The sequence below is a fragment of the Furipterus horrens genome, unplaced genomic scaffold, assembly GCF_987537825.1.
Source record: "Furipterus horrens unplaced genomic scaffold, mFurHor1.1.pri manual_scaffold_12, whole genome shotgun sequence".
Classification (NCBI taxonomy): Eukaryota; Metazoa; Chordata; class Mammalia; order Chiroptera; family Furipteridae; genus Furipterus; species Furipterus horrens.
Genome location: NW_028327182.1, coordinates 48,680,289 through 48,702,597, shown reverse-complemented (window position 1 = coordinate 48,702,597; position 22,309 = coordinate 48,680,289). Strand labels below are relative to the sequence as shown.

Here is a 22,309-nt window from a genome sequence, read left to right as displayed (position 1 = left end):
GGAGAGTATCTAGAATATAGTTTCTTTTCTAATCTTTGACACCAGAATGCAGCTGACTGGAGCCTTTTACACGGCCTGATGAGAAAATGTAAAGAAAAGACTCAACTCTGAGTGACAGTATGCTGTTGATAAATGCATTTGGGTTGTCCAGGGGACCAGCAGATTTTGATCTTTTATCTTAAGCAGCTAAAAATTATAAAAGATAGAGGATTGCTGAAGGGTAAACACATCTCTGAAGGAGTGGCTGGTGCCTAATGTGCACCTTCACTGCTTCCAGATGAACTGGACAGACACCCTCTCCTACTGCTCTCGCCACCCCTGGCCCCTTCCTCCTTGTTTTGCCTCATAGATAGGACATTAGAAGCGAGTGGGGACAGAAGTGGACAGCTATAGTTGTGTGTTTAGATTTTAAGTCAAAATCAGGTTGGAAGTGTTCCTTTAATGCAGAAAAGGCTCCCATAGACATAGATATTAGCCCCAAAGCTTTCTTGCAGCTCATCCTTTGCTGCAGACATTACCTTCCACCCTCATCTCATGTATGATTTACACCTCAACTCCAAAACCATTTGAAGTAGCCCATGGGCAAAGGCATGTATATACCAAAGAGCTGTGAAGTGATAGAGAAAAGAAACTGCAGGCGGAGTTCCCATTCTCTGCTCCACCTGCAGTTGACCAGAAAAATCCTCTTGCTCCATCCAGTTGCTTTAATCCTATCGCTTTCCCAATCACCACCCAACACAAGATACTTAACAATGAGTTTTAAAGTTCTCTGTTTCCTAGTTCTGCCTTGTCATCTCTTTGCCAGGTCAGTTTTCCCTGCCCCGGGCAAGTCTGATTGCTCTTCACCCTGCCGACCTTCTAAAGTATCAAACTCTCCATGAGACCTTTCTCCTTCTCTTACCCCGAGCTTACAATCAATTCTTTTCCAGATTCACATTTTATGCAGTTGCCTGTCACAGGGTGGGTTCTCTGAAAATAAGCTCTAGGGTACAAACTATTGAGATGCAACCTGCTGAAATGCAAAATGTTCATTAGGGACCAACACTTGAGAAAGAAAGGGCAAGGACACAGGACTGACAGGGAGACAGTGCTGCAGAATAGAGTTAAATAGCTTGGCTAGCCTGATGCAACTCTCTGGGGTGAACACCACCTCTTAGAGGTGTCCCACCTTGGGTCAACTGGATTCATACCCTCACCTTGCTTTGTCACCAGATGCAGGCTGCCCCGAGAAGGGCATGACTTCTGGAAGGTGGCTCTTTGCAGTTGAGGCAGATCCTAAAAGAGCTGGTAGCTTGTGGCTCTGTTGACCACATTCCCTACAGCTGGGGAACAAATCCTTCTTGGAAAACAGTTCTAGGCAACACACTTCTATGTTCACCATACTGCCCCCAAGCTAATCCTTTTGAAATTGAATAACCCTCGAGCTCTAGCAACCCTGCAGCTGAACAAAATAAGCCCATTGGTCCATTATGAATGTCTTTACACATCACTTCTTTCATTTCAGGCATCATGTTGTATATACACTAAAAAGTGATCCTAATTATTTTATCTGGCTGTGTCCCTAGAACAGAGCTTCCCAATCAGAGGTCTGGAAAAAGGTAAGCCAAGATATTTATTTCTTAAGTCCTTGGAGCAAAGAGGAAGATTCTGGGTAGGTGGTCTCCACAATGAGCAGCCTTTTCAACTTATCCCAGTGTACAGAATAAATCTTATAATATTTAACACTTTGGGACACACTGTCCTAGAGCCATTTATTCTTGGCCTTTCATTCAGTGACTGATGATACATTTATTGGATTTCTATTCTGCATCTGACACCAAGCTAACCATTGGCGATAGAGTGGGGAATGGGTCACATAAAGTCACTGTCATCTAGACAATTACTATCCAGTAGAAAAGAAAGATTGAACAAGTAAACACAGAAACAGAAACATAATTAGAAATGGTGGTAAGTGTTATAGGAGAGAATAACAGGGTAAGAGAGTAGGGAATGTAGACTGGCAGGTGCAAGTCTTGCTAGGTCCTAGAAGGCATGGAATGGTGTTTACTTTTTATTCTAAGTGCAAGGGAAAGCCATTGGAGATTTTTAAGCAATACATATCATGATCTGATTTTCACAAGAACACTAGCAGACCAGCAGCAGTGGTAACAGGAAGGCCATTTAGGAGTGTGCTGTAGCAATCCAGACTAGAGATGGCATGATGTTCACTGTGGATACAGACAGTGGAGATGGAGAAGAGTAGAAGCTTTCATATATTTTTAAATAAGAATCAATTCTTTCTGCCTTCAAGAAGGTCACACTTTGTTGAAAGATAGACAAGCAAATACATTATTTAGTATAGCAAAATAGTTAATTGAAAGAAAATCAAGATGGTACAAATGAAGCATAGCATGGAGCATGAAAGACTTCCTGGGGGAGCCAAGGTGCTCACAGTTGTGTTAAAGCTGAGGATTCAAACATTAATGTGCTTGAATGGGTGGTGCTTCCAGCAGAGGTGGCAGTGTGTGGTGGCCATGATTATGTGCCTCATAGACCATCTACAGGGGTCTTCACTGGCCAAGGACCAGTCGCCATATCTATACCACCCTGACTGTGCCTCTTCTACTGTGCTTGTCACTTTATAAATAGAAATCTGTTTGCATGACTGTCTTTCTCCCCAGATTTCAAGTTTCTGGAAGACAGATGCTGTCTTGTTTATTGTGACAATAAATATGTCTTGATGAATAAATAAAAGTCTTCTCTAATGATTGCACCACTAAACACTGATCACATCTTCACTTTTCAACCCTTCTCATTTACTTCATGTTGTGTGGTAATTTTAAAGGCATTGCCTTCAGGTATGGTCTCTCCACTAGCTCCTGGAGGGTAAAACTCCTGTCCCCTTCTTTCATGCCTGTTCATGGGCCATCATGTACTAATCTGCATACTCAAAGGGCCATCCAAAGACTAATGAATAAAAGAACAAAAATAGGTTATAATCATATAAAGCTGACAATTACTAACTAATAAACTTTTATTCCTTTCTTGGTTACTAGGATGATGAAGTGACTTTACCTGCTGCTGAAGGGTTTCATCTGATTAATGCTTCCCCAGCATGTCTGCTGAAAGTGATCAGTCATCAGGAAAGTCATCACCTCTTCACCCTTCTACCACTTCCCAACCATCCATACAGACCTTATCTTCAGAGGAAGAGGACAGAGAGAGAGAGAAGAGTTCAAAGGAAGAATCTCCATTTTCTGAAGAGGAAGAGTATCTGGAAGAGAATGAGTATTTGGAGGAGGAAAAGTACCTAGAGGAAGATGACTACCTGGAGGAGAAAAAGAGTCTGAAAGGAAAGGAGTATCTATATGAACATAGATATCTGAAGAAGAAAAAGAGTCTAAAAGAAAAAAATTATTTGTATGAAGAAGAATATCTGGAAAGGGGTGGTGAGTATATGGAAGATGGCCTCCCAAAAGATGGTAGCTTTAGTTCACCACAGTGTCCAGGACAAAAGAACAAACTTGAGATCTAGCCAAAGCTCAAATTGTCAACCCTAACCATAGTGCTGACAGGTAGGAAGATTCATGACTGACCAATTTCTACTCACAGCTTCAATAACCATGACCCAAACACCATATCAACAGAGCAGGCAGACAGACTTGATGACATAAAGCACCTGTTCATAAAACACACACACACATAATTTGTATCTTTTCCTCATTGCACAAGTAACACATGTTTATTGTGGGTGTTTGAAAAATTACATATAAGCAAAAATCACTACCATCCAGAGATAATTTCTTTTACACTTTGGTTATATCCTCCCCAGACTTATACAGTGTTTGTAACTTTCTTTTTAAGATACATTTGTTGATATACTTATGTATTATAATTATATATAAATATTACATACTTATATGAATATCATTTCATTTATTAAGTTATCTAAAAATCATTTAATGGCTGTATACAATTGTATAATACAAACCATAAGTTTTTAATTGACCCCCTATTGTTGATCATTCATTGCTTCCAGTTTTTGTTACTTTTTTAAAGAGCACTTTGAAAAGCATCCTTATAAATAAATTTTATCAGTCACCTCTAATTATATTCCCACAACTTGTTGCTAGGTCAACAGACACTAGTATGCTTCTCAGGGTGCCTATTTGGCCTCTGGAAGGCATCATCTTATCCGGCTGGTAAGTATTTAAATTTGGATTTATTCCTCTCATCCTAGGTTGACATTTTTCCAATACTGTTTCTGCAATTGGCAAATGTTATTTAAGTTGGGTTTTGTCATTTGGCAGTGGTCTCCTCATGCTGTTGTTAGAAGTGGTTGACATGCATTCACTCATAGGTCCACATGGTGTCAATCCCTTGATGTCATGACTGCAGAGACATATCCAAATAGTTACAGAAAGTTAAAAACTCCAGGCCATGTGCAGCATCTTAATGTTAACCTGGAAGTACAATGCAACTAAATTATTTTTCTGGATCAAGTTCTGTTTCCAACTACAAGCATCTCAGGCAGCTTGAATTTTTTTAAGCTTTTAAATTTATTTTAGAGAGAAGGAAAAGGAAGGAGAAAGAGAAGGAGAGGAACATAGATCAGTTGCCTCTAACAAACCCCCAATGGGGGACCTTGCCCACAACCCAGGCATGTGCCTTGACTGGGAATTGAACCAGCAACCTTTCAGTCCATAGGCCAGCACTCAATCCACTGAGCCACATCAGCCAGGGCACAATCTCCATCTGATTACACACAGCCTACATCCTAAAAGCTGAGTGTTCTCCACAACCACAGAGGCATTTCACCTTTATGTCCCTCTCCATCAAATCAGATATATCAGCCTTGATTCCTATGACCCTCATGAATGTTTAGTTGGGGCATTGAGGAGATAATTTCTGTATTTCTGGGAATCCCTCCTTTCTGTGTGCTTCTACCATTAAGCTCCTTCTCAGAATCCTAATATTTCTACTGATCAAGTACAAAGTGTAGTTCTAATACTGAAAAACAGCATTAGGCCATTTCTTTTGCACAGTATGAATCAAGCATTCTTAACATGTCCCCTCTCTGCACTGGGCTTTTGTAAATATATTACCCACTATAGTAAAACAAATACAATGCTGTGAAGAATAGAACTGTGTATAAAACAAGAGCTTTGCAAATAAATGCCTTGCTAGGAAAAATTGGAGAGACACTGAAAAAACGGCAGTGGAACGCTAAATGCCTCTAAAGGCACACAGAAAAGTGCCTTTATCTACAACAAAAACATTATATAAGAGGTTTAAGAGAGGATTCTCAACTTTTCAAAAGAATTGACATTAAAATTTCTTTTTATTTTTTTACTTTATTTTTTTTCATTACCATGTAGTCCCTTTATGCCCACCTACCCTCCACAATCATCACACTGTTGTCCATGTCCATGAGTCCTTTTTCTTTTTTGCTCCAACCCTCCACCCCTTCTCCAACACCCCCTTCACAGTCATTCTGCTCTCCATCGATGAGTCTGTCTCTATTTTGCTTGTTAGTTCAGTTAGTTCATTAGATCCCACACATGAGTGAAATTATATGGTATTTATCTTTCTCTGACTGGCTTAATTCATTTAGCATAATGTCCTCCAGGTCCACCCATACTGTTCCAAACGTTAAAATTTCTTCTTTTTTATGGGTAAGTAGTATTCCATTATGTAAATGTCCATAGTTGTTTTATCGACTCATCTACTGGTGGACACTTGGGCTGATTCCATATCTTGGAGATTATAAATAACACTGCAATGAACATGGGGGTGCTTATGTTCTTTCAAATTAGTGTTTTGGGTTCCTTTGGATATATACCCAGAAGTGAAATCACTGGGTCAAAAGGCAGATCCATTTTTAATTTGGGGAGGCATCTCCATACTGCTGTCCACAGTGGCTGCACCAATCTGCGTTCCCACCAACAGTGCAAAAGGGTTTCTTGGAATCCTTGGGCTTCTCTATGTATAGTATCATGTCATCTAAAAATAATGACAGTTTTACTTCTTCCTTTTCTTCCTGATTTGGATACACTTTATTTCTCCTTCTTGTGTGATTGCTGTGGCTAGGGCTTCCAGTACTATGTTGAATAAGAGAGGTGAAAGCAGACATCCTTGGCTTGTTCCCCATCTTACGGGGGATACTTATAGTTTTTGCCCATTGAGTATGATGCTGGCAGTGGGTTTGTTAAATATGGCCTTTATTATGTTTAGGTATGTTCCCTCTATTCCCACTTTACTAAGAGTTTTTATCATAAATGGGTGCTGGATTTTATCAAATTCTTTTTCTATATCTATGGATATGATCATGTGGTTTATGTTTATGTGGTGAATCACAGTTATTGACTTGTACATGTTGTACCAACCTTGCATTCCCAGAATAGATCCCACTTGATCATGGTGTATGATCTTTTTGATGCATTGCTGTATTTGGTTTGCTAATATTTTGCTGAACATTTTAGTGTCTATGTTTATCAGAGATATTGTCCTATAAATTTCTTTTTTGTAGTGTCTTTATCTGGTTTTGAAATTAAAATAATGATGGTTTCATAAAATGAGTTCAGAAGACTTCCCTCCTCTTGAATTTTATGAAATAGTTTGAGAAGAAAAGGTGTTAGTTCTTCTCGGAATGTTTGGTAAACTTCACCTCTGAAACCATCTGGTCCAGGGCCTTTGTTTGTTGGGAGTTTTCTTATTACTGCTTCAATTTCAGTAGGTATAATCTGTATATTCAGATTCTCTGATTATTCCTGAGTTAGTTTTGGAAGATTTTATGTTTCTAGGAATTTATGCATTTTGTCCAGGTTCTCCAGTTTTTTGATATATAGCTGTTCATAATATTTTCTTACAATGCTTTGTATTTTTTGGTGTCAGCTGTTATTTCTCCTCATTCATTTCCAATTTTATTTATATGGGTCCTCTCCCTTTTTTTCTTGATGAGTCTGGTTAAAGGTTTGTAAATCTTGTTTATCTTTTCAAAGAACCAACTCTTGGGTTCATTGATCTTTTGTATCTTTTTTTTTTTTTTAGACTCTATTTCATTTATTTCTGCTCTGATCTTTATTATTTCCTTCATTCTATTCACTTTGGACTTTTTTTGTTGTTCTTTTTCAAGTTCCTTTAAGTATGAAGTTAGATTGTTTATTTGAGCTTTTTCTTGTTTTGTTTTTGTTTTTGTTTTTGTTTTGTTTTTTGAGATTCATAATGCTATGAATTTCCCTCCTAGGATTGCTTTCCCAGTGTCCCATAGATTTTAGATTGTTGTGTTCTCATTTTTATTTCTCTCAAGGTATCTTTTGATTTCTTCTTTGATCTCATTGTTGGCCCATTCTTTTTTTAATAACACGTTATTTAGCTTCCATGCCTTTGTGTGTTTTTCAGCATTCTGCTTGTGATTGATTTTTAGCATTGTGGTTAGAGAAGGTGCTTGATATGATTTCAGTCTTCCTAAATTTATTGATATTTGTTTTGTGTCCTGACATGTGGTCTATCTGACAAAACGTTCCATGTGCACTTGAAAAGTAAATGTATTCTGCTGCTTTGGGGTGAAATGCTCTGAAATGAGCAATTAAATCTACTCAATCTAGTGTGTTATTTAAGGCTGCTGTCTCCTTGTTGATTTTCTGTCTGGAAGATCTAGTCATTGGAGTCAATATGTTGTTAAAATCCCTGGCTATGACTGTATTCCTGTTAATCTCTCCCTTTATGTCGATCAAGATTTGCTTCACATATTTAGGTGTTCCTATTGTTACAGCTGTGGATGCAAGATTAATCACTCTGAGACAAGAAGTAAGGAAAGCAAAGGGTTTATTGCCAGCGGCCGGGCCGAGATGAAGTATCCAAAGTGGCGCTGACCCCGAAAGGAATTAGGGTTGGGTTTTTATAGCGTCTTTTCCTTTGACGGGAAAACAACCCCAGCAGGAAGTGGAGGTGGGGCAGCTGCTGGTAGGTGTATACATGACTTCTGGCAACAACAGGGACAAGGTTCACGGGGTTATCTTCAGTCGTAGTCGGCTGCTCAGCCGGATTCTCTGCAGGACAAACAGCTCTGCAAAAAGTCCAAATTCTCTACAAGACACAACTTCATAAGAGTTATAACAAATCATAAGAATATAGGAGGGGAAGTAGGGGGCTGGGATTTCTCAGCTGTTTGTAAACTACCGAATGGCTGTAACATTATATTGGGTGCATAAATGTTTACTAGGTTATATCCTCTTGTTGCATTGCTCCCTTTATAATTATGTAGTGTCCTTTGTCATTACTATAGCCTTTGCTTTAAAGTCTATTTTGTTAGATATAATTGTTGCTACCCTGGCTTTTTTCCCCCTTTCCATTTGCATGAAATATCTTTTTCTATCCTTTTACTTTTAGTCTGTGTGTATCTTTCAATCTGAGGTGGTCTCTTGGAGGCAGCATGTATATGGATCTTGTTTTCTTATCCATTCAGCTACCCTGTCTTTTGGTTGGAGCATTTAAGCCATTGACATTTAAAGAGATTATTGATAGATACATATTTAGTACCATTTTATTGTTAGAATATTTTCCTCTTTTTTTTTTCCTTTCTCTTTTTCTTCTTATTCTTCTTAAAGCAAACCCTTTAACATTTGTTGCAGTACTGGTTTGGTGTTAACAAACCCCATTAGCTTTTTCTTGCCTGTGAAGCTCTTATTTCTCCTTTGATTTAAATGATAGCATTGCTGGGTAAAGTAGCCTTGGTTGCAGGTATTTGCTTTCCATCACCATGAATATTTCAGACCACTCCCTTCTATCCTGAAATGTTTCTGTTGAGAAATCAAATGACAGTCTAATTGGTGCTTCCTCGTGTGTAACTACCTGCCTTTCTCTTGAGGCTTTTAGGATTCTCTCCTGTGTTTAAGCCTTGACATTTTAAGTATGATGTGTCTTAGTGTAGGCCTCTTGGGTCTAACTTGTTTAGAATTCTCTGAGCTTCCTGGACTTGTGTGTATTTTTTCTTCACTAGATTAGGAAATATTTCAGTAATTATTTCTCCAAATAGGTTCTCGATCCCTTGCTCACTCTCTTCTCCTTTTGGTATTACCATGATGCAGATATTGTTATGCTTCAGGTTGTCCAAAGTGTTTCTTAAGCTCTACTCATTTTTTTAAAATTCCTTTTACTTTTTGCTGCTCTGCTCGTGTGCTTTTTTCTACCTTGTTTTCCAAATCACTGATTTGATCCTCTGCTTCACCTAACCTACTGTTTATTCCTTCCAGTGTATTATTTATTTCAGCTATTACATTCTTTATTTTGGAATGGTCCTTTTTTTATGGTTTCTATGTCTTTTTTCATGCTGTTGAATATCCTTATAATCATTACTCTAAACTAGCTGATAAATTTCTTGCCTCTATTTCATCTATTTCTTCTTATGGAGAATTATCTTGTTTTTTTCATTTGGGGCCTGTTTCTTTGTCTTTCCATTTTGGTTGCCGCTTTGTGTTTGTTTCTATGTATTAAGTAGATCTTCAAAGACTCTGGATCAGACCTTTTTCAGATGCTGCTTGTGGCTGGCCCCGGGGCAACCTGTTCAGAGCTATCAGCAATCCACAGCATGTGGGTCCCTCTGCTGGGCCTGTTGTGTACAGAAAGAACCAAGCTGCACACTAAGGCCAGCTTTTTCCTGCACCAGGCGCAGGGGAGGGTCAGCTAAAGTCTCAGACCTCCCAGAGATTTGTCTTAGTTATTAATTAGTGATATAGTCTCAAACTGTACACAGCATTCTGGCTTAAGCTGCATAGTATGGGGCAGAGTAATTCCTGTGGGCAGGGCTATTGCTCTCCCTCAGGCTGATGCCACCTAGAGGGTAATGCTCTGCCAAAGAAAGATGGCTTCTGCAGTATGGGGAATGACTCAGCACAGAAATCCTGGTTGCTGTTCCCTCAGTTCTCTCCCTAGAACCATTGGCCCCAGACTCTTCTCACACGTCTCTAGTTCACTCTGCCCTCCCTCTGCCAGAGTCCAGAGTAAATGACTGCAAATGACATTTTGTGTGTTGGTCCTTCAAGAGGCTCTCTGTGTCTCCAGCTACCTCTCCCTGGCAGAAAGAAACCGCGTTGCTTCTCACAGCTGGATGTTATCTAGGTTCCTTTCTTTCTTTTTCTCTCACTTTCAAAAAAATTTTTATTGTTGTTCAGTTGAGTTCCTTCCTGGCTCTGGTGTTGTGGGCTGGGGAGCCCAGCTTGGAGTTTAGACCCCACACTTCTTTGGGGGAACCCCAGCCACTGAAATATCCCTCTGGCACTTTAGCTGCCACCTGTGGGAGCCCAGCCAGCCTTCTCACGCCTCCTCCACACTCCCTACCAGTCATGTTGTGGTGAAGTGGTTTGTGAACAATTTTTGTCCATGGTTATAAGGCTTCTCTCCAGCTAGTGTTCAGTTGGTTATTCAGGATGATTTTTCTACAATTTAGTTGTAATTCTGGATTGGTCCTGGGAGAAAGTTAGTGTAGCTTCTACTTACTCCTCCACCATCTTGGAGTTCTACATCAAATTTTCTTTATGTGGAATAGTCTCCTCTTTAAAACATAACTTGGTTTATCCTTTGTTTTAAGCCTCAGTGCATAACAAGAGTGCCTTCCTGACCCATACAGCAGATGCTCAGTAAATGCAAATTGAGTTCAGTTCAATTTTATTCATTTTTTAGTCAGGTATATATATATATACACACGTGCATGTACACACCCAACTTTGTGAATTATTTGGAACCCATAAAATGAGCCTACAGATGACAAATGGGCTTCTATCTTTCATGCTGATGGATTAATTCCTAGACTTGAGTGGTGGAGCACTATATTAAGATGGATTCTGAGGCCCCATTTGGGCTCAGCAGGAAAGAGTGGCATGATCAGCTAGTGATGTGTGCCACAAGATCAGGTGTGGGGAGAAGAGCATAAGTTCCATTTATTTGTCTCTTTGGTACAGATATAAAAGTCTGTCACAAAGAGCTATTTTCTTCCTCTCTCAGGAGTTTGACTTCCTAGGTTTGAATGCCAACGCCTTTCCACTTATTAGTTACACAAGGTTAGGCAAACCTCTTAACCTCTTTGTTTTGGTTTTCTTAACTATAATTTCTTAATAACAATTGGCCTACCTTATAAGATGTTTGTGAGAATTGAAGGAGTTAAATTATGTAAATCTTCATGAACTAGGCCGGGTATATAGCTTTTGAAGCCTCTTTAAGTGTAAGCCATTATTATTATTATTATTATTATTTATTATATTGTATTTTATATTCCCCTACCATTGTCTTATGAAGGGTAGTTTACACTCCTCCCCTGGCCACATTGCCCATTTCATGAATGAACATAACAAAAAGACAAGAGAAAATTCAGTGAACTAGAATGTGTGAGGAATATGTGCCCCCAACCCAACTATCTACAGACAGGTAAATTTCAGAGACTCCCACTGCATGGGACAAATTGGGGTAGGGACAAACCAACTACTCCCATTCCCTCTCTTCTTTTCCCCATAGTTTGTGTGGAAATCCAATACGTTTAGGCGAGAAATGTGAATATAAGTTCAGCATTGATTACCACTGAGTAACCAATAACCAGATATGACTGCTCTCCCCAAAATGTAGCAAATACCTGTAGTTTTTATAAAATGCATATAAATGCTGTGAGGTCAGAGTCAGAAGATCCAGCACATGGTAGGGCCTTTTACCTTGGCATGCATGTCATTTACATTCTCTAAGTTTCAGTTTCTCCATGTGTAAAAATACCTTTCTTCACAGCTAATTAAATGAAAGAACTTATCTGAAAATGCTGTGCTAGCCCTCTCACACCATACAATTAATTGTAAGGTATAAAAATACTCTTCTGATCTCACAAGGTGTTGGAAGGTGCTAGAAGGAAGAAGCATGCTGTCATAGAACAAGAAACCACACTATAAACGAGACACTTTTTGTTTTTTAGAACTCAAGAACTTCCTAAAGATGAATTCTGTTTCTGCTGGATTTGATTTGATTTACCCTTGATAGCTCCTCTTCAGCAGTTCCAAATGCTGTTTGCCCTAAATGCTATAATTCAGTTACTGTTTCCAACTGACAGTTGATCTCCTGGTGACCATTTCCAACCTAAAAATTGTGTATTTAAGAAGAAAGGTACAAGATATACTGATAAGGGATGGGAGAGCCAGCCAACTTGTCAAGCAAGAAAGTTCACAGACTGACAAAGCTTCCCAACCAGTGTGTCTTGAATCAAGCTACTGGTGGAGAGAGATGCTGAGCCCCAGAACCAGTCACCCCCAGCCTTCACTCTGCTCCCATGCAAACGGCATCATTTTCTGTGTGTTTCTTGCCCCAAAGAATGTCAGGAGCATAGTCCAATGTCATAGGGTGTATATAGTATCTTTCACAATTTTTGTTTTCTTTAATTCTCCCAGCAATTATTTAGCCCCCACTTCACAAACAAGGAACCTAGAGTTAGAGAAAGGGTATGTGACTACCCCAAGGGCATGGAAAATAATTAGAAAAGCCAGGAAAGACTCCCAAGCCTTCTCTTCTTTCTCTTCTGCTGACTTCCTTTTCTTTTCTCCTTTCCTTTCTCTTTCCATCCTTTGCTTCTGCTTTTTAATAAATTGTGTGTATGCTTTAATCTCAGAAGAGTGACATAAAGACAAATATAATCTTCTTTTGTTAATTTTTAATGGAAAATTTGAAAAGCAGGAAAACATCACCCAACCTACAACATCAAAATATAAATAAGGCTGGTTCACATTTTAGTGATTTTTTTTTTTGTGGGTATTTTATTTTATTTTTTTTTAATGTTTTTTATTGATTATATTGTTACAACAGTTCCAATTTTCTCCCCCTTGTTCCCCTCCACCCAGCACCCCCCTCCCCCAGCAATCTCCCCCAAGTCCATACCCCTGGTTCGTAAAAATTAACTATCCCCCCCCCCTCAAATATTTTAGTGATTTTTAATCTGTGCCTCCCATTCTTAGTGTTTTCATATTGGGTGCTAGTGGTCCTTGTTTTGTTGTTTTGTTTTTCTTGTTTTAAACATACTATATACAAGTTTACATTTTACTTTTGCAATTTAGTATGTGACTTCAATATTTGTTTTAGTTGCTTAATTTTGGGGGACATTATTTTAACAACTGAGTAATAATCCTCAACCATGTTCTGTCACATGAGCAAACTATGAATAAGTGTAAGTGTTGAACATGTAAGTTTCAAGTTCAAATGTTCTGATTCTTATTTCTTTACTATTTACACTATGCCATTCTCTGTTACAATTGTACATAAAATTCTTGATGTAATATTATTCAAGGCAAAGACTCAGGTAGCTAAATGACACAAACAGGTCCTTCAAAATTAAAAATAATTTTTAAATGATCTATATTCTCTGAATGTCAGTCACCTCTTCTGTACAGATACTCTTCATCCCGTGACAGAGCCCCTGTGATAACCCAAAAGATTAATACAGCAAACTTGAAATTCCAAAATTAAGATTGCATGAAAATTATCTTCTTGAGTTCTCTTTGACTTTATTAAATTCCAACACCATAATTTCTAAAGGAAACCATTTATAGAGACAACACTGAGGAACAGTAAAAATAAAATAAAAATTATGAATCAGGACCTCTCCACCCCAATCCCAGCACCATACATTTAACAACAGCTTTTTAACTAGAAAAAAAAGGATGGTTTCTTTTTTTCCAATATTGTCTTTCTCTTCTTTTTCCCAATAGAATTCAAGGTGACTTATTCATTGCAAACCCTGATTAATCTTAATACAAGGTAATAGTTTTGTTTTTGGATAAATGGAAATTTATGATTGTGGATGATGCTTCAGGAGCCTTTAGATTTCCAAAGACAGGGTGTTGGGGGAGGGGAAGGAGGTGCAGGGAGCAGGTCCTCTGAAGAAGGAGGAGTTCAATTGGGGTGAGATCTTCTGGAAGTCACACACAAAGGACCTCTCAGTACTGCTCCCCTCTGCCACTCAGTTACTCACATGGTGAGGGACACATCCCAAGCTCAGAACCCTGGTACACAGATCTACAGAGATGAAAGGGCAGGGGGTACTGCGTCTGAACTCTGGAAAGAGAGCAAAGCACCACATGCTCGTGGTAAGGAGATGAATGAATGCCCAAGGGAAGTTGAGATCTTCCTTGCTCAGGTATATTTGTAAGGTCTAAATGATCATTCAGTGAGTTTTCATTAAATTGCCACAGAGCATAGCACACACTGACAGTCAATAACACACCTATGGAATAAATAATAAAAATGCCTTAAACATGTGTGGGGGTGGTTGGGGGGGGGGGTACTGATTTACAGTCCCTGTCCCTCAGTCTCAGTCTTTACAATCTCTTCCCAAATGATAATTATTTCTCTCCACTTGACAAATGAGTTGACACTAGATATGATGAAAGCACAAGGCCAGTTTGGTTTTGGTGAGAAGCAGGGATAAAACCCCAGCTCTGCATTGGGAAGTAACAGATTACAGCTTAAGGGCTCAGGGCTCCATGCAGGGTTATCCTTAGGCCCAGCAACGCTGATCCCCGCTCCTGCTCTCTACTGGCCCCCTCATTCCATGCTTCACACTTCCAGAAGCACAGAAACACTGAACTGAAAAGATCACTCCCATTAAAGCAATGTATAAAAGGGAATGGCTTTTCAAAGCCCCCATTATCTCTATTACTGACACTCACAGAGTATTATGCAATGTGACAGTGAAGGGGCCTGACAGTGAAGTGACCATTGGAAAGATTGTGATTGAGAAGAGGAACTCCAGAGCCAGACTGCCTGGGTGTTAGCTCCTCTACCCACCAGCTGTGTGCCATAGGATAACCACTTAATATCCTTGTGCCTCAGATTTCTTATCTGTAGTATGGCAACAGTGAGCTTCAACCTCATGGGGCTGAGAGTGAGAATTAAATGAGTATTAACTCATGGGGCCCACTTAGAACAGTGGTTAGCACACAGACATGCTAAATAAGTGCTGAGGACCATTGTTATTCTCCATCTGTGCCCCAAGAGCTACCACCTGGGAACTTATCATACCTAGAATGAGAATCATGATTCCTGATCAGATTTATTTCAAACACACCCACCCATCCTGTCCTTTCTTCATAGTTTAGGTGAGTGGATTTTCTCTTCCTAGGACCCTGAGGAAAACATGGCTATCAGAGAGGTCCTAGGGCCTTACCTGGGTCTGTCCATGTGTTCTTTGGCTTGGGTCCCCAGAGTTCAGGTCTGGACCTCGGCGTGCTCAGACAGGCCCTGGATTTTCCTGCCACAAAGTTGCTGAAAGAATGAACCCTCAACAAACCCTTTTAGGCAAGCAGTGTTACATTCATGTTTGTTACGGTAGGTGATGAGAAAGGGGAGTGGGTTCAAGTCAAGTGTTTAATGGGTCCTTTATAAATAGGAAGGCTACCTCTCCCACTCAACATTCATGCCCTGAAGGTCCCCCAAGCAGTGAGGCCCCTTCCTCACTCTGAAACAACTGCAGAAACAGGCCTGGAACCATCATAGCTCCCTGGGATCTAGTATCCAGTGGGTCCTCCTTGTACACTCATCATTGTGGCAGGGAGCTGATGTTAGCCCAGGCTGGTGGGTGCTGAGGCCACAGAAAGCTCTGCAACATCCCAGACTAGAGCAGTTGTGGCAGGGATGGTGCTAAGTAACTGTACACAAAGATGGAGATGACCAGAGCGATCCATATTACCTTAAGTATAATCCCTGTGTCTGTTTGGCAGCTTTGATTCTCAAGGTCCTTTCATGGGGATCTGTATTATCTCCTTGGGTTGCAGTGGGCACCTGGTGAGTGAGGTAGAACAGACATTGTCCCTCTAGAAGTATAAAGTCCAGGGAAGACTCCTGATCTGTCCTTGAGGCCTGGAGCAGGGCAAGAGTTCACCTGTGTCCACTAGTTCTTGACCCCTGCAGTCATGTGACTAAGACCCAAGCATCTTGCCACTTGACCCTGGGGCCCTTTTAAATGGCACACCCAGGGAACGGCTGCTCTGCCCCAGCCCACTGGCCAGCACAGACCCAGGCCCACCCACAGGGCCCTTGAAGTAGCACAACACCTGCCTGTAACACCCACCGACCCTGAAAGAAAACACCTTTCTGGTGGTGTCTCCTGGTGAGAAAGAGCAGCTCCTCCCCCTCTGCTTCAACCTCTTCACCCACATGTTCAAACTGCAGTCCCTGACTCCCTCCTTGTCCTTACATTCAGGAACTCTGACACAAGCAGGGGCTGGCCTCTCTCAGGAAGGGCTACTGAACTTCTTACTTCCCCTATGAGAATAACAACAACCAACATTGCCCCTACCCTCATTTTGTCCTCACCTGAGGGGACCCAAGGGGGGAGGTATGATTTTCAAAAAGGTGCAAAAACTGAGGCATGGAAGTTCAGTAAATCACCCAAAATTGCTCCACTATCATGCAAGTCAAGATTTAAGCTCAAACCACCTGATATCAAAGTCTATGTTTTTCTACCAACCATAGTTAATGCCCATTTATGTTTGGCATTTTCCCTTATAACTCTTGGGGCAGTTTACATGAGATGACTTCAAAGCCAAAGTACCCCAAAAATCCTTTTTATTCCTTGAATTAGAGTTTTTTGCCCCCAGTTAAAAGTCAGAGATTCCTAAGAAAGTATGATCTGGTGTGTTGGGGTAGTCCCTTTTCATTATGAGCTATCAGATAGCACGGCCTCCACCTCACACCAAAAACCCTGTCATCAGGTCCTCCAGAAACCATTCTCAATGATGGTGGTGTTTGTAGTAGAAAGACGAGAGGGGACAAACAGCAACCAACATTGCCCCCACCCTCATTTTGTCCTCACCTGATGATGAGCTTGATGTTATCTACTGTAACATCTACTTTGGTATTTTTTTCCACTATGTCTGAGGCAGCTATGAGGCAGGAAGGACAACTGGAACAATGAGCCAGAAAGGACAGAGAGTATTTTGAAACATTGGCCTGTCAGTTATAGAAGCCTGGCCCATTGGCCTTTGAAGGCACCCACAGATTCTTCCACTCTAAGTGAAGCAGCATGTGGCAACATGGGGCTCTGCTGCCCAAAATGACACGCAGGCCTATTTTCTGTGATCCACAATCTGGTACTTTCTACCCTGTGACCTCCACTATCTGGGATCGGCAGAAGTCTGCAGGAGCTGGACAGCAGCTGCCACCACCTCAGCTTCCCAGCAGGCCATGGCCCTGGGTTCCTACCTGGCCCCTGTTTGGAAGTTGATTGAGTTCTGTGCTCCCCTCTGACAGAAGCCCACCTGCTGGCATCTCGCAGGTGACCACCTTCCTCACTGTTCCTCCTCCCATCTTGGAACCTGCTAGCAAGTCTCCTTATTATGTCACGAAGCCTTCTACATCTTTCATGAAGGATGATGGAGAACACCTGTCCTGGCAGGACCAGGGCACACAGACAGAATGCATCTGTGATACCAAGGGTAAGGGGAACTGCACCTGCTGCCCATCCCACAGCTGGGCTCTCTGGGGGTTGGGGGAGGAATGCATTCCATGTATGTGAAACATCAGGGTTCAAGTATTATCTGTCATGGGAGGGTATATACTGCACCCTGTGCCATCTGAAGTTGTATTTTGGGTAAGAAGTTAAACTTCTCTACTGGTCCTGCTGCAAACTTCCTCCATCCCAGACTCCCCTCAGAGAAAGAGCATCAGCTAAGTACTGAGACAATTAACTTCTTTAGCTTTTTTCTGTTTCTTCATTCATCTTCCTATTCTTGTTCTGCTTGAACACAGACCCTACTTCCCTTATTGACAAAGGCCATTTCCTTCCCAGATTACAGACCTGTTCCCCAAGGTGATTGGTCATAGCCAGATAATCATGTGGACAGTGGTGAGTGCAACTCAGGCCCACCTCAGATTCTCTGTCTCAGCATACAGTCAAAGCCAGCCATGACTCAGGACCAGTCAAAACCAGCCTAGTCTGAAGTTTTGTGGCCACAACTGGGAGACACTCAAGAGAAAGTCCAGCAAGGGTGCAGTGGGCAGCTTATTCCTCTACCCAATTAAGCCCAAAGGCCCCTCACTTTAAGATCCTGAGGATGGAACACTGAACAGAATTTCTCATCACTATTTATAATTTAAGTGCAGCCTTAGTGAGATTGATCCATCATGGATTCACAGATTTGTTTCACATCTGTAGTCATGGCAGCAGTAAATTAGATTTCCCCATCACCCCACCACCCTGCCCCCATCTGTGCCTGCTAAATTTCATAGCATCAATGTGTTAAGTGAAATTAGGAGCCTGAGCCTATGCAGGAGAATGGAGAGACAAAGGACAGTCCACACAAGTTAGGAGGTCAATGGCACAGAGAGCACATGATGAGGAATGTTTTACGGGATAAGTAGGGTCACGTGGGACATTTGTCAGCATGTATGCTCCAATGGGGCCAGCATAACAGCTGGGGAAAATCTGAGCATTTCTCTACATACTCATAAGCACGGTTCTGAATGTCATTTACTGGGTAATCATTTGAAAGCGCCAATGCTAAGCTTGAAGAAATATAGGAGAGGAGAAAGGAGATAAAAGAAGGCTGGGGTGTAGAGAAAGGGGCACCAGGGCCTGTTCATACCTCTGTGGACCCCCCATAAAGAGGCCCTCTGGCAATTACTGTTTGATTTGATCTGTTCATTCATGATCCTTTTGGTTTCTAAATATAATTTACAGAGCTAGTCATGTCTATATCTAACTTAAGTTTAAAGCACTCTGCATATTTGGTCTGTAGAGGCATATTTTGCAGTTGTCTTAGAAGTACTGAGCTCCTTAATGCCAACATATATTTTTTGATTAAAGTCTAACCACCCACTGCAACTGCTTACTGATGAAATACTGTGACATGGGTGCCCTGGGCCATAGGGGGGACTGTATTGGAGCCTCTAAACCAGGATCAATGGCACACCCCAGCTTCCTGCAATTATGTGAGGGGATGGTCTTTACAGCAAAGGTTAAAACACAAAGAAAAGTAAGAAATTCCCTAAAATTTGTGGAGGTTTTTCTTTTCCCTCTGCCTATGGTTTAAAACCTATCTTTTTGGAGAGCATTGGTAATAATCAGGTAAAACTTTTCAGGAATAGGTACATGATTGTATCTGGCCAATGGAATGGAGCAAATATATAACAAAAAGACTTCTCTGTGATAAGAGAAAGTGACAGAAGTGTGCAGGTGGAAACAGGGAAATATGGAGCTGCAGGAACCTAGAAGAGCTCAAAACTGTGTCAAGAGGAAGTAAAGAAAGAGACACAGGGCGAACAATCTGTGGATAATGCCCAAAGGAAAAGCCAGTCCCTCTGCAGTTGGAGCACAGAACACTAAAGTTTCCCTCTGTGGCTGATGCAAAAAAGAATCTACTTGCAGCCCATGGCTGAAGCCACCCACCTGCCTGTTGGAAAAGCAGACAATCAAGACAAAAGCAATCCAAAGCACTGGTGGTATGGGGCTGAGGGCCAGCAGGGGCAAGCAGAAATGACAACCGGCATCAACACTGCTGATCCACGAGGCCAAGACTATGCATCCCCACCACTGGATGCTATTAAGATGCACATCCCCAGCCTTTATGAAAATCTCTGCTTGCATTCTTAACAAGATCCCCAGAGGAGTCTCAGGTGCAGGGGCATTGGAGAAACACAGACCACAAGTATAGAATGAATACAGTGGGTATGAGGTTCCTATTTTAAAACATTTTTATTACTGGATTATTCAACCTTAGTGGGCCAGAAATGGCATTTTACATGGCAAACCCCTTCTCAACAAATTAGACTTTGAACCAAATGTGGAGGAAAAACACCCAATAAATCCTTGAAACCTTAGTACAGAGAATGGCAGGTCTGACATGGAAGGATCGCTAAAGGTACCAGAAATGTCTTGTGACCCATGTAAAAAAGCGTTCTGAAGGAGGACCAGAAAGGCTCTTTATGGCCTCAGGTTTCCCCCTATCCAGGCACTCACCAGGGTCACAAACACAGTATACCAAAAGTTCTGGCATGTAGCATTATGTATGTCCATGCTTGCAGAAATGCTCAAGGCTTAGTGTCTGGCATATAGTGAGCACCTATAAATATTTGTTAAATACTTGTGAAATTGTTGCTGAATCCTCATCTGATTCAGAGCAGATATGGTGATGAGAAAGTATATCTTATACCCAAAAACAGTCCTTCTAGGAAGATGACTGTGTCTGGGACGACTGTGTCTAGAAAAATGTGGGTGAGGATAATAGAAAGAGAGGAAGTGTTATCAGCGGAATAATTTACTTTAAGCCACCTGACCAGATGGAGAGCAGCGCTGGAAAGCTCCCAAAAGTACAAACTGATGTTTACTCAGAGTTCCCCTCAGAGATTAAAAAGATAAAAATATTACCTACAATAAATGTAGGAAAATGGCTCAAACTTTAAGAGGAGCATCAGGAGAACTGATCGCCCAGGATAAACTTATTCTTACCAGAAAGTAGTAGTAGTAGAAGTAATAACAATAGCAACAGCAAAAGTGCTGCAGGCAGTAACTGAAGAAGGGGCCCTTTTAAAATATGATTGGGGCAAAAAGAAGATCAAACAGATAGGGTCACTGTTTAGTGCAATGTTGAGGAATGATTCAGAGAAAGTCATGTCCTTTGATTGCTATTTAATTTTGATTGTGAAGGAAAATGATCTTCATATTGAAAAGGATACAACAAAATTAGGCAAGAAATAGCAGGAAGCAAAGACTGGTGAAAAGATCAGAAGACACTGCTGTGTCCTGACCTAGATAAAATGCACCTAGAACATACATAGAGAGAAAATAGCTTAATCATGTTATGGTTTAAGGAATTGTGAACAATTGGGGAAATGAGTCTACAGCCAATATGGGGCAAACACTGAGAGTAAAACAACCACAAGAAGCCAGCATAGGATTAATAAGAACAAAGCAAGTATTACTGGCTTTTAGGTCACTTTTTGACAGTTATTAGGTCAGGAAATGGTGGTAATCCAAAATTTCACAATGTGTTACAAGTCTTCCTGATGTTCCTGTGGAAAGAGAGAAACATCAAGTGAATGCTAATGCAAGATGATGGAGTGATAACTGTTAAACGCCCAACTAGAGATACTGTTTAAGGATCAGAGTCAACCCAATTTCCAGCAGGCAGCCACAGGGCTCTGTCCAGCACATTTTATCATAGACTAGGATACAAATGTAGAAGGAAGATTTATGTTTGTAGATGACCTGAAGTTGTTGGGTGGTGGAAATAATGTCATCAGAATCTAAAAGATTTTGACAGGCAGAAACATGGGGCCAGAACAATTAAAATTAGATGCTGCTTTTAGGCCTGCAAAAACAACAGGATGAAGAGGTACAAGATAGGGCAGCCCTATTTGTTGTAGATGCTTTACTCAACCATAAGCTCAGTAAGTGAATGATGTGACTGATATGAGTGCCAGAAAAGTTAATATAAGCAAATATAATTAAAATATTCTATACAGAAGGATCAGTCCTACTCTTGCTTGCACTGAGGGTCAAGCCAAGGACAGTTAGTCTATCCAAGAGCCACCACACTCTATGAGGGCTAGAAGCACACTTGTGGGATTTGGAGGAGAAGGTGTTGTTAGACAGACCAGGAGACTATGGCATACAAAGAAGTGTTGAAGCAAAGGATGTGTTAAGTCTGGAAGACATGTGTCTCTGAGATAACATATCTGCCTGCAAATACCTGACAGTCTGCCATACAAAACCAAGACCTGACCTCTTTATCTACATTGAAGGGCTAGCATAGCACTAGCTTCCATGAAATATGTTAAGAAAAAGAAATTGTTCCTAACAGTGAGAGCCATGCCACAGTGAAATAAGTCATTTTTTCAATTCCTCTTTTAAGTGAGATCATATAGCATTTGTCTTCCACTGACTGGCTTGTTTCACTTAGCATAATAATTCTCCAGTTCCATTCATGCTGTCAAAAAGGTAAGAGTTCCTTATTTCTTTCTGCTGTGTAGTATTCTATTGTGTAGATGTACCAGTGGGCCCTGGCTGGTTTAGCTCAGTGGATTGAGCGTCGGCCTGCGAGCTAAGTGTCGCTGGTTCGATCTTCCAGTCAGGGTACATCAGAGAAGGAAAACTCTGACTCCAAAAAACCTCCGCTGCCTTGCGGCATACCTCTTCAGGGGAAAGGCTAAGGGAGTAAACCCTGACAGAAAATCCGGAGCCGGAGTCCCTAAGGCGGTTTGACGTTGTAGTCAACACCGGCAACTCCTGCGGCGCACCTGAACCCAAGCTGTATCGACTCCGTCTTTTCCTTGGACCCTTCAGCTGCGAAGAGAGGGGGGGTCTGTTGCA

At 41.1% G+C, this 22,309-nt stretch overlaps 1 protein-coding gene across 1 annotated transcript in view; it reads left to right on the top strand.

The window, feature by feature from the left end:
* The first annotated feature begins 3,094 nt into the window (after positions 1-3,094).
* Positions 3,095-22,309, top strand: part of ERICH6B (glutamate rich 6B) — a 69,542-nt gene continuing 50,327 nt past the window's right edge. Inside the window, exons 1-3 of the mRNA XM_090258203.1 lie at positions 3,095-3,428; positions 13,965-14,145; positions 17,251-17,435. Coding sequence (XP_090114329.1) covers positions 3,095-3,428; positions 13,965-14,145; positions 17,251-17,435 — 700 coding nt within the window. The remainder of the gene's footprint in view (positions 3,429-13,964; positions 14,146-17,250; positions 17,436-22,309) is intronic.